This window comes from Alexandromys fortis, unplaced genomic scaffold (assembly GCF_014885135.2).
Source record: "Alexandromys fortis isolate MF-2015 unplaced genomic scaffold, M_Fortis_MF-2015_v1.1 scaffold_81, whole genome shotgun sequence".
Classification (NCBI taxonomy): domain Eukaryota; kingdom Metazoa; phylum Chordata; class Mammalia; order Rodentia; family Cricetidae; genus Alexandromys; species Alexandromys fortis.
In genome coordinates this window covers 5343000-5358052 of record NW_026067960.1, presented here as the reverse complement: position 1 = coordinate 5358052, position 15053 = coordinate 5343000, and the positions used below count along the sequence as shown (strand labels likewise).

Genomic DNA, 15053 nt, shown 5'->3' with positions numbered 1-15053 from the left:
GGGAGGGAGGGAGGGAGGGAGGGAGGAGGATCAAAGACCAGATCCTGGGGTGTGCACGTTAGGGTTACAGTGTTGCTCCAGAAAGCAAAGGGGCTTGAGCGCCCCAGTCCCAGTCAGTGGACACCTTCTGCACACAAGATAAAAGTGGCTTCTGTGCAGGCCAATTGCTTGAGGCATTTAGTGTTTGGTAAATAATAACTGAAAAGGCCAGGATGAGAGGTCTGTCCCTGAGGTTCAGTGAGCCTGTTACCCCTTATCCTGGCCGTTTCCTGTATACATACCTTTGCCCTTGCTAACAGTAAATCCATTGCACTTTTTAAGGGCCGGGAAGCAATGGAATGGGTGATCCATAAACTGAACGCCGAGATAGAAGAATTGACAGCATCAGCCAGAGGAAGCATAAGGACCCCAATGGCGGCCGCAGCAGCGTTGGTGGAAAAATGACAATGGAAATTGGTGTGCAGCTGCAGGGCCCAGGACTCTTCAAGCTGACATCATATTTATTTGTTATTTAAAAGAATATAGCTACTTTAGGTAGATTTTATTATTTTTTTTTTTAATGAGCTGGGGAAAGGCTGTGACTTTTGATCAAAACAAAAGATGGAGAGGGTCTGAGTCAAAGTGATCACCTGAGGGGAAGGGCTTGAGGGGCTGGCTGGAGTCTTGTGTTCACGTGAACAGTTAACAGGCTTGTTTGTTGTTGTTTAAGTGCTTAGAAGAAATTGATGTTGGTCTCGAGTCTCCTTAGGTATAGATCTTAGCCTTTCAGGTACTAAAGCCCTGCGTGGCTGTGGACCAACCAGCACAAAGGCCGGCTGCCCTCGAGTGCACACAGTTGCCCGACGCGGTGAACTAGAACCTTCTGCGTGAGGAACTTACTTTAAAAAGAGACATTGTATAATTTCAAATGACATTAATTTGTATAAAATAACTTGCCCTATTAGAAACCAGTGTTTGGATTTGGTATTTAAATGATATTTTTGGAGTGAAAATTAACACTAAGGTAATATGATGACTCCAGCAAAAATCGTATTTTATTGTATTAACGGGTACTGTATTGATTTGCCAAAGTTTTGTGACTTAGTAAAGGCATTCCCTTCCTCACATTTGTACTTTGTGATCTCTCACGCTGGACTGCGGGATGGGTACGTTAACTGGCAAATAAAGTGACTACTGAGCATGGCATCACAGAAGCAGTGCAGCTGCTCACGTCTGCTGACCTTATCCATCGCCACCCGTCAACACTGTGCTTCTGTCATCGCTGAGGCATGAGATGTCAGGTTGTTTGGATGTGATTACTTTTGGGGAAATTATGACCACAAAGCATCTTTTTTACGGGAAAAGAGCTCTCCATCATTTGGGACGTCTCAGATGTCACCTGGATCATCGGTGCCGCCTTCTTCCCTCCGGGTGTTGGGTGAAAACGGGGGTGGGAACACAGTGCCCTGAAGAACACCTAGAAGACTGGAGTTGGTTGGGGTGCCAGAGGAGGACTGCAAAACAGCCCCGGACTGTCAGTCACTGCTGTTTGCTCTGATACTGCAGTATTGTCGGAGGGGTTGCCTTTTGCCTTTTATGAGATGGGTTCTACTTGGTTTTCTTAGAGAGACCGGTAACATGCATACAAAATCACAGAGACTGTTTTAAATGGCTCTAAAATTAATGCTTTTCTACTTCAAAAAGTTCCTTAGCTTAAAATTTCTTGACGTTTATAAAAGCAGGTTACATCTAATGAAAGGGGTTTTTTGTTTTAACGAAGCTACTTTTAACGTCCCAGCTAAACAGAACACTGCTCTGTGTTACTCTTGGACAAAGTTTCGGGTGGAGTCACACCCGAAAGGGTCTGATGCGCTAGTGACTATTTAAACTCTAGTTTAAAGTGATGTAAATCTTGGTTTGCCACACAGTTCTTAGCACAAACGCAGGGCCAGCGAAGTTGGGCGGCCTCGGTCCTGCCCCGTGGAGAAGGCCCCGCCCTCTGCCACCGCACCTGGGAAGGTGACCGGGACGCGGCGGCCTCACTTTCCCAGGTGTCCGCGCGCGCGACCGTGGTTTCCGGAGGCCGTTCGGCCAATGAGCAGGCGGCACCGGCTCTCCCATTGGCTCCCGGCTGAGACGAGGGCGGGACGAGGCGGTGACTGGCGGGCCCGCACCCCGCCTTTTCCGGTACTCCGGCGGCCTGACCTTCCTGCAGCCGGTCCCGGCTGAAGCGACTCTGAAGCGACCCCGCGGCTCTGCCCGACACGTCCCACTCGCGACACCATGGTGGCGTACTGGCGGCAGGCTGGACTCAGGTATGCCCGGACGGCGTTGGGGAGGCCCGGCCCGCCCTCAGGCCGCGCGCGATGGCCAAGCCACGCGGCCACCTGCCAAGATGGCGTCGCCGTGGACAAGGCACGCCGCGGGGTCACGGGGTCATGGCCCCACACAGGTGACCCTTCCCCAGTCTGCAGAGCTGTGCTGAGCCCCTGTGAGCAGCCACCCCTGTGACACTTGGTCTCCCCTCCCAGAAGGTCAGACTCCAGGCCGTGGCCCAGTGCCCCGACAGAGGTGGGCCCGCCCTAAGTGCCCCATGTTGAGCCATCTCCCACGGCATCCGCACACCTGCACACCTTTCCTCCTCCCAGCCCCTTGCAGGCCAGGTGCGAACGCCTTCAGATAACTGACCATAAAAGCACTCTTTTAGTTCAAAAGTTTGTTAAACATACAGCAACGAGCCGGGGAATCATGCATGTGAGAGCTATGTTCACATTTTGCTCTGTTTCCTCCGCTGGGACCTTTAAAAAGTCCTTCATTTTAACTCAGTGTGAAAACATACATTGCCAAGAAGAAAACTTAGGACCTCCCAGTCAGATGCCAGCCAATCTGGGGCACAGTTCTGACTGTCTCCTTCCTATAGATCACTTTTGGTGTCGCTCAGTTTTCAATTTTACCATAGTAACCAACCAAAGGTAAGAGTATGGGAAGAAAACCAAGATGTCTCCCGTAACGCCAGCACTGCCCAGCTGTTGGTAACGAGCCTTTCATATTCTCTCTCGCTTTGCTAGCTACATCCGCTTTTCCCAGATCTGTGCGAAAGCAGTGAGGGATGCCCTGAAAACCGAGTTCAAAGCTAACGCCGAGAAGACGTCCGGCAGCAGCATAAAGATCGTGAAGGTGAAGAAGGAGTAGCCGGTGAGTGGCTGGCTTGTGAGAGCCGCCTGGTGGGGTTCACCGGAACTCGCTTTGGTTCGCGGCTCTGCCCCGACACTGGCGGCTGCAGCCCTGAGAGGGCTCCTGGCATGATGAAAGAGTGCCCGGGACAGCCCCGACAGGCAGAATAATTGGCACATTGATTTTCAGTGCAGTTAGCATCCTCAGATAGAAAGCCGTCTTATTTTAATTAAACTTGGTTCATCTATCTGCACACAATCAAATAACTGGAGGGTAAGCTCCCCCCGTTGTGATTGCTCTTGGAGTTACGTAACGGACTGGGAACCTGAGAAATGGCAGTCCTTTGCCTGTTCCTTCCCCCATCGCTGCTGGTGCCCGCACACACCTGCAGGCAGGGTCCTGCTGGCTTACTGAGCAGGAAGAGCTGCCAGCCCTGGGTGAGCCCAGTCCTGCTGCGTTCAGAGCCTGGCTCGTTTTACCTGTGCAGCGGGGTGGGCAATTGTCAAGTTGCAATCTTGTGCTGTGCCGAGTCATTGAGTTCAGGCCACGGTTCTCCAGACTGATTTGATCTCCCAGCTACTTTATTTACATTGTTATTGTAAAGCTAAGCAAGACCAGTTATCAGAGAGATGTTCTTCAGATTTCATTTGCTTTGCAGCCCGCAGCATCCGTCCATGCTCCACAGCCTATGGCACGAGCAGCTGGCCTGATTGAAACTCCCTGCCCTAAGCACTTTTCATTTCATCTTGAATTAACAAATATTTTATTGCAAACCAGGGAGTGGGGGTGCAGTGTTTTGAATTGAGCCCCTTTTCTTGGTTCAGTCTAATCAGAATCTGGACCTGTAAAACCTTGGTTTTGGTGGACTGTTGATTCTCCACAGTGAGCTGAATCAGAACAGCCCCTCTCCTGCCTGCAGGCACGCTGCCCATTTGTGGCTGACCCCAGTGACTTTGTTGGAGCCTTGGGGTCAGAGAGGCAGGTCTGGCTCCTGAAAAAAAAATGTGTGGTCTCTATCTTGATGTCTTACAGCAGCGAGGACCCCAGTCTGCTGGCCTGGGGGATGGGGAGCTATAGGACGAAGTTGTTTCTGTCACAGTAGAAATGATTTACTCAAGGACAGGCAGCCCAGGCCTAGGGTCACTCCAGCTGTGCTGCAGCTGATACAGCAGGTTCCAGTCAGGGTGGGTGTGAGGCAGACACGGCAAAAGGCAAACTAGCAACTGTTGCGTTTTCTTGTCTCTGTAGGCACTGGCTGAAGCGGGAACTGCTGAGTCGTCACGGTGAAGACATGGGTACCTGCTATGGCAGATTGAAATCACCCTCACCTCCTGGGGACAAAACTGCCCTTGTTGATAAATTGACTATGCCAATAAAATGACATGGTTCATGTCTGCTGGATTTCGCTTCTGTTGTACATTTTTAAATAGGAACTTTCCACAGAGTAATGCGAGTGTGACCGTGTGAACCATGACTTGTGTGCGGCTGCTGTGGGAGCACTGCTTAACTATCAAAGTGTCATGGTTTACGAAAATGTGACACCGTCATCGTGGAGGTCGTGTTGTCCCTAGTCTGAATCGGTTCATGGTAAACCAAGGCTCTGGGTGGCTCCAGGTAGCCGGTAGTTCAACCGAAACAATTAGAACAGCATTAGAGGAACAAATTGTATGACTCATCTCGCTTCACACTGACCTGGAGAGGAGTCATTATCACTAGACTTTATCCAGACAAAACGCTTTTCACCTTTTATTAATTTCTGGGTGCATTTGTCACCGGAAATGAGGCAGAGCCGATCAATACCTTGTGTCCTGTGTTGACGGCTGAGGTTCAATTAAAACTTATGATTATTTGGTTTTTTGGGACAGAGTTTCTCTGTAGCTTTGGAACCTGTCCTGGAACTAGTAGACCAGGCTGGCCTTGAACTCAGAGATCCTCCTGCCTCTTCCTCCAGAGTGCTAGGATTAAAGGCCTGCACCACCACCACCCAGCTAAAACCAGTTTGGACACAGTGGTTGGGCAGTCTGACCTCGTCTGAAAGGACATTGATTCCTCAGTTAAGTGTTTAGGAACAAAGGGCTTTGTTTTTGGCTTTCTTTAAAATGTGAACCCTCTGCCAGGTGGTGGTACACACCTTTAATCCCAGCACTCTGGAGGAAGAGGCCGGAGGATCTCTGAGTTAAGGCCAGCCTGGTCTTTAAGAGCTAGTTCCAGGACAGCCAGAGCTACACCAAGAAACCCTGTCTCAAAATAATGGCCTGGACCCTCTTAGGCTCTTAATTGAGTAGAGTTACTGCAAAGTTGACCGCACACTAACTTTCTAGAGAGCAGAGAAATAGCTACAATCCGTGCTTCAGGTCACGTGAGGCTGAAGACGGACACACACTTCCCCTATGGGTTTCAGTGGACTCTCAGCACGGGGTGCTTAAGGAGAGACATTAACTGATCCTGAAAGGTTAGGAGCCGTGGCATCTGCTGAAGTCCTGATATTAAGAACTTGCAGCATTTAGCTGACACCACTTTCCCCGAGATTAAGGCCCCAAGAAGCAGCTCCCGTCCGACAGCTGACTCGTGGGCCATAGGATAACCAGGCTGACTAATAAGGATTTCCAGCTTTGTAAATAATTTATTCAGGGAGCCATTAATTGGGGTGACTAGAGATGAGACTTGGGGCAAGGATTGAAGTAATCAAATGACTGTTCGTCAAAGATCCTGAGAGTCTGATCTAGTAAGATTAAATACTAAGGCAACACGGATGAAGTAAACTCAGGTCCAGCACCTTGGGGTGACAGGACAACTCGACAAGTGATGGGGTCCGTAAGCAGTGGTGTCAGAGCAGAGGGATCCAGGGAGCTTTGAAGTCTTCCAGCTCCTGATTTCAGCTACACAGATGTCACCGTGGCAACCATACCACTGAAAAGACCCAGTGTCCCTGGGCTTTTTGTCAGTTGGCACTGTAACCTCCTTGTACCGTTAGAACAGTCAGGTGAGACACATCAGCCTGAGTGGTCAAACTCCAAGGGAAGGGGTTTGCTGAGTCAGAGATGAAATGACTTGGTCATTTAAAATGGAATTTATTCGCACTTCAATGACTTAGTGAGCAAGTATAAACAGTCATAAATTTTAAAAAAGTTAGAATTGAGGCCTCTTTTTGCATCTGTGGGATCACCTTTCACAGGCTAGAATGAAGGCATCCCAGTAAGCATGCAGCAGACTCCTGCAGAGTGGTGGGCTGTAAACCTTGTTAGCATCTAAGGAAGAAAGGGGAGGTACAGCTCTAACGCTCAGCTCGTGCTTCTCAATCCATACCAAAGTGGAAAGTATTTAAAATAAACAGGAGCCTGGTCAGTCACACCAACAATGGGGCCTGATTGCTCGCGCTGTGAACTGTAATTATTTCTTCCCGGTGCCTAAGTGAAGAGACTGCCGCCCACCTGCCAATTCAGTATTGGTTATAAACAGGCCCCGGAGAGTAGCTGGTGACAAGGCCCTAGGTTCCATCCCCAGCACCATAGGGACAAACCAAGACACTAGGACCCACTTTCACGCAAACAATTCCCTTTGGAGAGGTCAAAGAGCTCCTCCGTGACAGCTGCAGACCACTGAGACCCCACGCACCTCGGACCTAGGTAGACTACAGCCAAGAGGTTACGGAAGGCTGCCTGGGCTCCTGTGTGTTCAGTCCTGTCGTCATGTGAGGTTACAGCTGCAGTGGTTAAAGCTGTGTCATCCTGCAAACATCCATGGCAACTTCTGCAAATTAATCTGAACTATAAAGTTCCCTAATGAGCCCATGTCCGCTGTCACCAAGGAGGACACTGCGGCATTGCGGCTGCGTTCCTGCATCCAAATGGTTGCCGGGCATGCCTCGTGCCCCTTCCCAGAGAATGGAGAGGCTGAACAAGAGCTGCAGAGGTGACTGCTGAGGGGAATAAAGAGCATCTACGGACAGCCTTTGGGAGGAAAACCAGGACAGTCATTAGTGAACACTGGCGTCTAGTTCTAACGAGAAACACAGAGAAATGCGTTGGGAGCCAGTTACTGGGAGACCAGGGTCCGAGGACGGGAATGCTTTGTTTCCCTAGGCTTTGGACGGCGGGAGCTCAGAGGCGAAGCATGGCTTCTCTGGCTTCCCTTTGTCTTCTTCCAGCCAGCCTGTCGAGGGGCACAGAAGGGCTACACAGTGCAGTCATGGAGGTGGACTCACACTTCCCTTGGCCCTGAGCCTCCCGCACACCCTTCAGACACCAGGTCTTGCTGGGTTTGGGAAAGGGGGACTCAGAGCTGCCCTGGTTATCGGGTACTCAACAACGCTGCTAAAGGGTTGGAGAGGGACCATGCGCTGCAAAGGACTCCTGGCAAGCTTCTTCTAGGGGTCTACCTATAGCTACTAAAAAACAAGCTGGCTCACTACAGTCAATTCGCTTGCTGCTTAAAGAGAAGCACAATCACGTGATGACGTAGTGGCTGCCAAAGGCCCTGCCACGCCCAACCATCACTACCACCTACACCTGTTGTCCCTCCCCTTGGCAAAGGGAGGGCAGGCTCCAAGGGCTTCAGGACAGCCACAGGTCTTTGGAGAAATTACAGAAAATGGCTGCCCTGTAGCCTCTCTCCTGGCTAATGTTCCTTATCTTCTGCCTCCATTTCTGCCTCCTCTTCCTCCCTGTCCTCTTCGCTCTCCTCCAGCCCTGCTTTGACGTCTTGAAATTGTTGGTACTCAGATACCAGGTCATGGATATCACTCTCAGCTTCCCCAAATTCACTTATGTCCATCCCTTCGCTGGTGTACCAGTGCACAAAAGCTTTCCTTCTGAACATGGCCGAGAAGTGCTCGGAGACCCTGGTGAAGAGCTCCTGGATGGCTGTATTGTTACCCAGGAAGGTAGCTGCCATGTTCAGCCCGCGGGGTGGGATGTCACACACAGCCACCTTGACGTTGTTGGGAATCCATTCCACGAAGCAGCTGCTGTTCCTCGTCTGCACAGACAGCAGCTGTTGGTCTACTTCCTTAGTGGACATCTTACCCCGGAAGATGCAAGCCACAGTCAGGTAGCGACCGCGGCGAGGGTCACAGGCAGCCATGATGTTGCGGGCATCAAACATCTGTTGGGTGAGCTCAGCCACCGAGAGGGCTCGGTACTGCTGACTGCCCTGGGCCGTGAGTGGAGCGAAGCCCGGCATGAAGAAGTGGAGACGAGGAAAGGGCACCATATTCACCGCCAGCTTGCGCAGGTCCGCGTTGAGCTGGCCGGGAAACCGTAGGGAAGTCGTGATGCCACTCATGGTCAAGGACACCAGGTGGTTGAGGTCGCCGTAGGTGGGTGTCGTCAGCCTCAGGGTGCGGAAGCAAATGTCGTAGAGTGCCTCGTTGTCGATGCAGAAACAGGCATCTGTGTTCTCAATCAGCTGGTGGATGGACAGGGCGGCATTGTAGGGCTCTACCACCGTGTCGGACACCTTGGGGGACGGCATGACGCTAAAGGAGTTAAGGATCCGGTCTGGGTATTCCTCCCTGATCTTGTTCATGAGCAAGGTGCCCATGCCTGAGCCGGTGCCCCCACCCAGAGAGTGCACGATCTGGAAACCCTGAAGGCAGTCGCAGCTCTCGCTCTCCCGCCTCACCACGTCCAGGACGCTCTCGATCAGCTCTGCTCCCTCGGTGTAGTGGCCCTTGGCCCAGTTGTTACCAGCTCCTGAGTTACCTAGGACCAGGAGAGAAGAGCGGCAGGCGGAAAGGTGAGGTGAGCGGGGCGCCACCACAAGGCATCCTCAGCGCTTCCTGGCAGAAGCTTCTGGGAAAAAAAACAACCCACCCCCTCAAAAAAAAAAAAAAAAAAAAACAAGCAAACAAACAAAAAAACCTACCATGAACAAAATTATCAGGCTGAAAGAGGGCTCCTAATCTGCTGGATCGGATGCTATCCATCGTCCCAGGTTCCAGGTCCACAAGGACAGCGCGGGGCACATACTTTTTACCTGTGCAGATTAGTAGGAACAGCTCAGCACATGACAGTTTTTCTAAAAGTTGATGTTTACTCAAAATGGATCCTTGGGGCACTGACTAAAAACCACGAATATTCTAGAAGAAAGCCTTTGGTAGGTAGACATTTTTTTCCTTCTTTTTTTTTAAAAAAAAGTTTAAAGTTTTTTTTTCATTTTATATACTAACCACAGTTCCCCCTCCCTCCTCTCTTCTACCCCTCACCCTGCCATCCCCTAGGCAACCCCCCATCCACTCCTCAGAAAGGGTAAGGCCTCCCATGAGAAGTCTAGTACGTAGACATTTTAATATCTATACCTGATCATACCTGACCCAGACTACCATGACACAGATCTGTTAAAGTAGCTTTTTAAAGCTCTCCTTCTCTTATTACTGTGTCTCACTAAGAACATGGATTCCCACTCTTCCTGAGGGGAATGACTGGCTAGCATGGGTGACTGCAGCCCCATTCTGCCCCTTGCACTGGAGTGGGGCACCCACTAACTAGACTCTGTGACCCTGCCTATCTGCCAATTCCATGTTGGGACTTCAGTCTTTCACACTTGGGCCATTTCCTCTGCCCTTGCTCCCCAGATGATAGGCCAGCCCAGCAGCCAGCCCTACCTACCGTAGGCTTCATTGTAGTACACGCTGATCCGCTCCAGTTGCTGGGCGGAGGCCCCACAGTAGCCCCCAGCAGGGTCAATCCCATGTTCTTCTCCGATCACCTCCCAGAACTGAAGCAGAAAGAGAGAAATCAGCTCAGAGACCTGGGGAAGGAAGAGCCATTGGGGCAGCTCAGCTAACAGACGGGCCCGCCGCCAAGCCTTAGGACTTGAGTTCAGTCCCTGGAACCTTGTGGAAGGAGAGAACTGCTGCGCACCGCGCCCCCGTGTCTGCGCTCGGTGCGCTATTACCCAGTTCGCGAGCTTCGGGCAAGGGGGCTGGAGGTTAAAATACACAGACACACACAGACAGAGAGACAGAGACGCGGGTCATCCTTGAATTTCCCAAGAATGCCCCCCCTTATTGTGTTCAGGGGCAGATTATATAGAGATAGCCACGCCCCAGCCAAACCCACCAGAAACCACTCTCCTGCCATCAGGAACTCCCGAAGGTCTCGTGCTCAGAGCAGCTGTAGGCACTCAGATCAGGGGAAAACAAGTTGTTTACAAGAAATTCAGGATCTGGGGTCTCACTGCTCCCAACAAGCACCAATCACAAACTACCACATACACACTGACTACCACACACACACCATGGCATGTGTACTCTCTCCTGCACATGCACGCGCACGCTCACACCCACACACACACATAAATACACACAAATAAATAAATAGATGGAATGAGAAAAAGTTCAGTAGAAAGGGTGGGATGGCTCCCGTGAAGATGCAGCTGCTCTGGGCACTGTCTGACCCTGCCCAACACTTCCTTCTTGTTCTTCCTCTCCTTGCCTTCGCTAAGTGTGACTACGAAGGCTGTGCTTTAGATCTATCTGAACTCCTGGAGTGAAATGTCAAGCACATGAAATTGGATTTTGCTATTAACCCCAGTGCATTACAGCTGGTCCTTTTAGAGTCTCACTTCAGATGAGGGAGCTTAAACTTCCCCTTGCCTTGGTCTGACCCGGAGAAGTGCCAATCCAGGAAATGAAAACAAACTGAGTTCTTATTTCATTTCACAATGGGGATTTTTTCTTTCCATGAACTTCACTTCAGAAGTCCATAACCAGGGCCTGACTGCACAACCTGACAATAGAATTTGACCATCTAACAGACTCCTAATTCAGAATTATGTGTAGCTGATGTCTTGGAGCTGTTTGGAACATCCTATGTACCCATGCATACAGCATTTGAGATACAGTCTTACTCAGTAGATCAGGCTGGCCTCAAACTCACAGATCCGCTTGCCTGTGCCTCCTAAGTGCTGGGATTAAAAGTATGCACCATCACCCCCTGCTGAGAACATCATTTTATCACATTCATTCATTCATTCATTCATGTGTGTACGCATGTTTGTTGATGTGTGCACAAGCAATCAGTGGTTGTCAATTTTCTCTACCATGCGGGCCCTGGGAATGTAACTCAGGCCATCCGGCTTGGCGGCAAGCCCCTTTACCTGCTGCACCACCTTGCCTGCCCACAGCATTTATTAATACAGAGAAGATTACTGGAATGGTCTCATTAGACCATTCTGAAAAGCTCTCACATTAAAGTGCAATGAAAACACCTTCCCTTGAGTCTATATCTCCAGGGTATTTTCCCAAGCCGACTTTGTAAGCAGCACCTCTGCCTCAGCCACGCTCTTAACAGAACAGCACCGGGCTCTAAGGGGCTGTGAAGAGTAGGAGAACCAGTAGGGAGACGGCCTGAGAAGGCTCAGAGGAGCTGTGTCTTGCCACTGTGTGTCTGTGCTCATGATTGTGCCTACAAGTGCCTGCGGGTGGACACACACTGCGTGGAGTGCGGTGTGGAGGCCAGAGGTCGAGATCTGGCTGCTCATTGAGTCGGAAACTCATTGACCTTGATCAGGCTGTCCAAAGAGCTGCAGGCTTCTGCCTCCCCTGAGCAGGGAGTTGCACACACAACTCTCATTGTGCACGTTTGGGACCTAAATTCAGGTCTTCTTGCTTCCATGGCAAGAGCTTTTCCAGTTAAGAGATCTCTTCAGCCTAGAACATTCCCTGACATTCCTATAGGCCCGATGCAAAGTCATGGCCAGGACTCCAGCCACCAGATGGCACAATCCCGAAGGCAGCTGGAGTGCTGATCCCTATCCTTCCCGCACTTCCTCCCCAGGCCTCTCTCCACCCTATCATCTGAGGTCAGAGCAGTGTCCCTGAGCCCTCCACACCCCACTTCTCTATTGGTTAAGACACTCTGACTCAGTGACGGTGTTTGCCCCAGACTCAAAGACCTTCTGTTCAAGGCGACCCAGCTCTAGCTTCCCCTGGGTGTTCCTTCACCTGAAGGCCTCCACGCCAACACAGCACAGAGACACTTGCTCATCCTTGTAGACTGTGGCAATGTTTATGACAGCTGAGTAATGGGACCAACCGAGTAGAGTCCCCGAGTCCCCGAGTAGAGTGTTGGACAGAGGAAATGTGGCTATACACAGCGGGATTTTCTTTTCAGCCACAAAGAACAAAGTTTTATCATCTTCTGGAAAATGGTCGAGACTAGAGACCATTGTATTAAGAGGACTAAGGTAGTCTCCAAAGGCAAATCTTGCATGTTTTCTCTCATTGCTGTGTCTTGGAGTTTATATAGTCATATAGAATCAGGCATGTATACATAAGATACTGACGGGGGAATAAGGGATAAATGGGGTAGGGGTAAAGGAAGATACTCAAGATACAATATAAATCTGAATAAAAATGTAAAAGTAGATAAATAAAATTAGGAAAACCAAAACCAAAAGAGCCTTCTCCAGTGTTCCACAGCTGTGTTCCATACGGTAGCCGGCAAGGTCCATCCCTCGGCTAAACACTACATGGTCACAAGTAGGGGTCAGAGTGCAGCTCGTAGGAACCGGTTCTCTTTCTATCACAGGGGTCTTGAGGATCGAACTCAGGTCATCGGGCTTGGCAGCAACCGTCTTTGCCCACTGGCCACCCTGCTGGCCACTGGTCCCACTTTTGACTATTGTTAGTGATACTGCTCGGAAGGAACAAAGACCGTTCATGGCAGTGGCTTTAAACACATGATTCATACACATGAAAGTCATTTCAAAGAAACACAGGGAGCTCTCTCCATAGGTGCTACAGATCTCTTGTTGATCTTAAGATTAGGAGTGGCAGTCCTGACTGCCAGAGCCTGCCTTCCTGGTGTCTGCAAGGGAAGGAGTCAAGACCCTCACTCGGAACAGCGCAGGAGGAAGTGGGGGTTGAGAGGGAAACTCATTTACATGCCAGAATATTTTAATCACTTCTCTCCGCGTTTGCCTCTTTACTTGCCTATTGCATCCTAAGTTTTCTTTGTAACATTAGTATGGACCACAGCCTACCCATGCTCAGAGACCTTGAAGAAGAAGGGACAGAAAGGTGGAGAAGGAGCCAGAGGGTGGAGGATACTGGGAAATGTCTTCCAGACATGGTGTGACTACCACACTCAAATTCATAGAACCTGTGGCTACCAATACAAAATCAAGACGAGGTCCGTTAGTAGATCAGCAGGCGGCACTGACTGGACTCAGTGGGTTACAGAACCGTGTGTGTGTGTGAAGGGGGTAGTAGATGGGTGTATTACACAGGGTCCAGGGACAGTGGTAGGAGGTAGGGGTGGATCTGATCAATATATACATGTGTAAAATTGCCCCAAAATAATGCAGAAGGTGGTGGCGCATGCCTTTAATTCCACCACTCAGGAAGCAGAGGTAGGTGAACCTCTGAGTTTGTGGCCAGGCTGATTTACAAAACTAGTTCCAGGACAGCCAGGGAGAAACCCCATCAGGAAAAACTTAATTAATTAATTAATTAACTAAAATTTAAAATTGCCATAGAGTAAATTTTGAAAAGAACATTTGGGGGGCATAAGGCACCACAGTGACAGGGTATTGACAAAAAACAAAACAAACTTTCCAAGATGGCTCAGCAGGACAGAGACTCTGGCCACCAAGCTCGAAGGCCTGAGTTCAACCCCTGGGGTGAAAGGAGAGAACCGCTTCAGCAGTGACTGCACCCACCCTCCCAGATAAACAATCCAGATCATAATAGTAATGACAGGCAGTTTTAAACACTGCTTTGTAGATGGCTCTCCAGGTAAAGGAGCTGTCAAACCTAGGGACCTGAGCATTCTGGGGCACCATACCTGAATCCACACACACATACCACATACATACCACGCACACATACACACCACACACACAACACATACACTATACCACATATATACACCACACATACACACACCCCCAACACACCACACACACAGTACATACACCACACACACCACACAACACAACATATACACTATACCACATATATACACCACACATACACACACCCCCAACACACCACACACACAGTACATACACCACACACACCACACACACACAACATATACACTATACCACATATATACACCACACACAACACACACACACCACACATACGTACACCACACACAACATATATACATACCACACACATCACTCATATACATACACACACTCACCACACACACACAATACAATACATACACACCACACACACACAAATTATAATAATCACAATTTTAAATTAAGAAAAATTCCCAAAAAGCTTCAGAAAACTCTTGAAACAAATTACTGATTTTAGATGTGGAAAGCTCATTTCTAAAATGCTAAAAGCAAAATGGCTTTCATACCCATTTACACATACAATTACAGGCAAAATTAACATTAATTAACACTCTAGCTCTAATGGTTTTGCTAAAAGACCTTGTTTAATAAGCTTTCTATTTAACAAACCCGCTAGGCCTCCTCCTTTGGGAACCTGGGCATCTGTTGGTTTAGCTGCAACCTGTGGCGAATGACTCTGGTCTTACCCACCTTGGATCCGATCTGGTTGCCACACTGGCCAATCTGAATGTGCACGATTTCCCGCATCCTTGCCTTGAACCCAAGGATCAGTCAGGTCTCAGCGTGTGGGAGAGCCTGGATTGTCAGGGAGAGCTGGGTGCAGTTTCTTTCATGGCCCTGATGGGACCAGCCCACCCCAGCTGCTCTCCCAATTGACCTATGGGGGTGTCTGGCTGAAGGCCCCGCCCCAGGCCTTCCCTGTTTTCCACAGTCATGGTAAGAGGGATGCTTGTCTGTCCTGAGCTCTGCCCAGTCATTTCCTCGGTAAGAGTTGGACTGAGGCTTCCTCTGTGTGGAACCTAGTACTCTCGTCTCCCAGACCTGGTCTCAGCAGCCTTGGGCCATGTGGCGTCCCATCC

General features: G+C 49.8%; 3 protein-coding genes across 3 annotated transcripts in view; 2 read left to right on the top strand and 1 right to left on the bottom strand.

The window, feature by feature from the left end:
- Prelid3b (PRELI domain containing 3B) overlaps positions 1–1106 on the top strand; it is an 8276-nt gene extending 7170 nt beyond the window's left edge. Inside the window, exon 6 of the mRNA XM_050153027.1 lies at positions 322–1106. Coding sequence (XP_050008984.1) covers positions 322–444 — 123 coding nt within the window. The 3' untranslated portion in view covers positions 445–1106. The remainder of the gene's footprint in view (positions 1–321) is intronic.
- A 1020-nt stretch (positions 1107–2126) lies between these two features.
- On the top strand, positions 2127–4554 carry Atp5f1e (ATP synthase F1 subunit epsilon). Its single transcript, XM_050153028.1, has 3 exons — positions 2127–2294; positions 3048–3174; positions 4402–4554. Exons 1-2 carry the CDS (start codon positions 2263–2265, stop codon positions 3169–3171), a joined length of 156 nt encoding a protein of 51 aa, XP_050008985.1. The 5' UTR covers positions 2127–2262; the 3' UTR covers positions 3172–3174; positions 4402–4554.
- A 1677-nt stretch (positions 4555–6231) lies between these two features.
- Positions 6232–14768, bottom strand: Tubb1 (tubulin beta 1 class VI). The gene is made up of 4 exons (XM_050152873.1): positions 14665–14768; positions 9762–9870; positions 9019–9129; positions 6232–8855 (listed from the first exon to the last, which is right to left on the bottom strand). Exons 1-4 carry the CDS (start codon positions 14719–14721, stop codon positions 7771–7773), a joined length of 1362 nt encoding a protein of 453 aa, XP_050008830.1. The 5' UTR covers positions 14722–14768; the 3' UTR covers positions 6232–7770.
- Between the last annotated feature and the right edge of the window lie 285 nt (positions 14769–15053).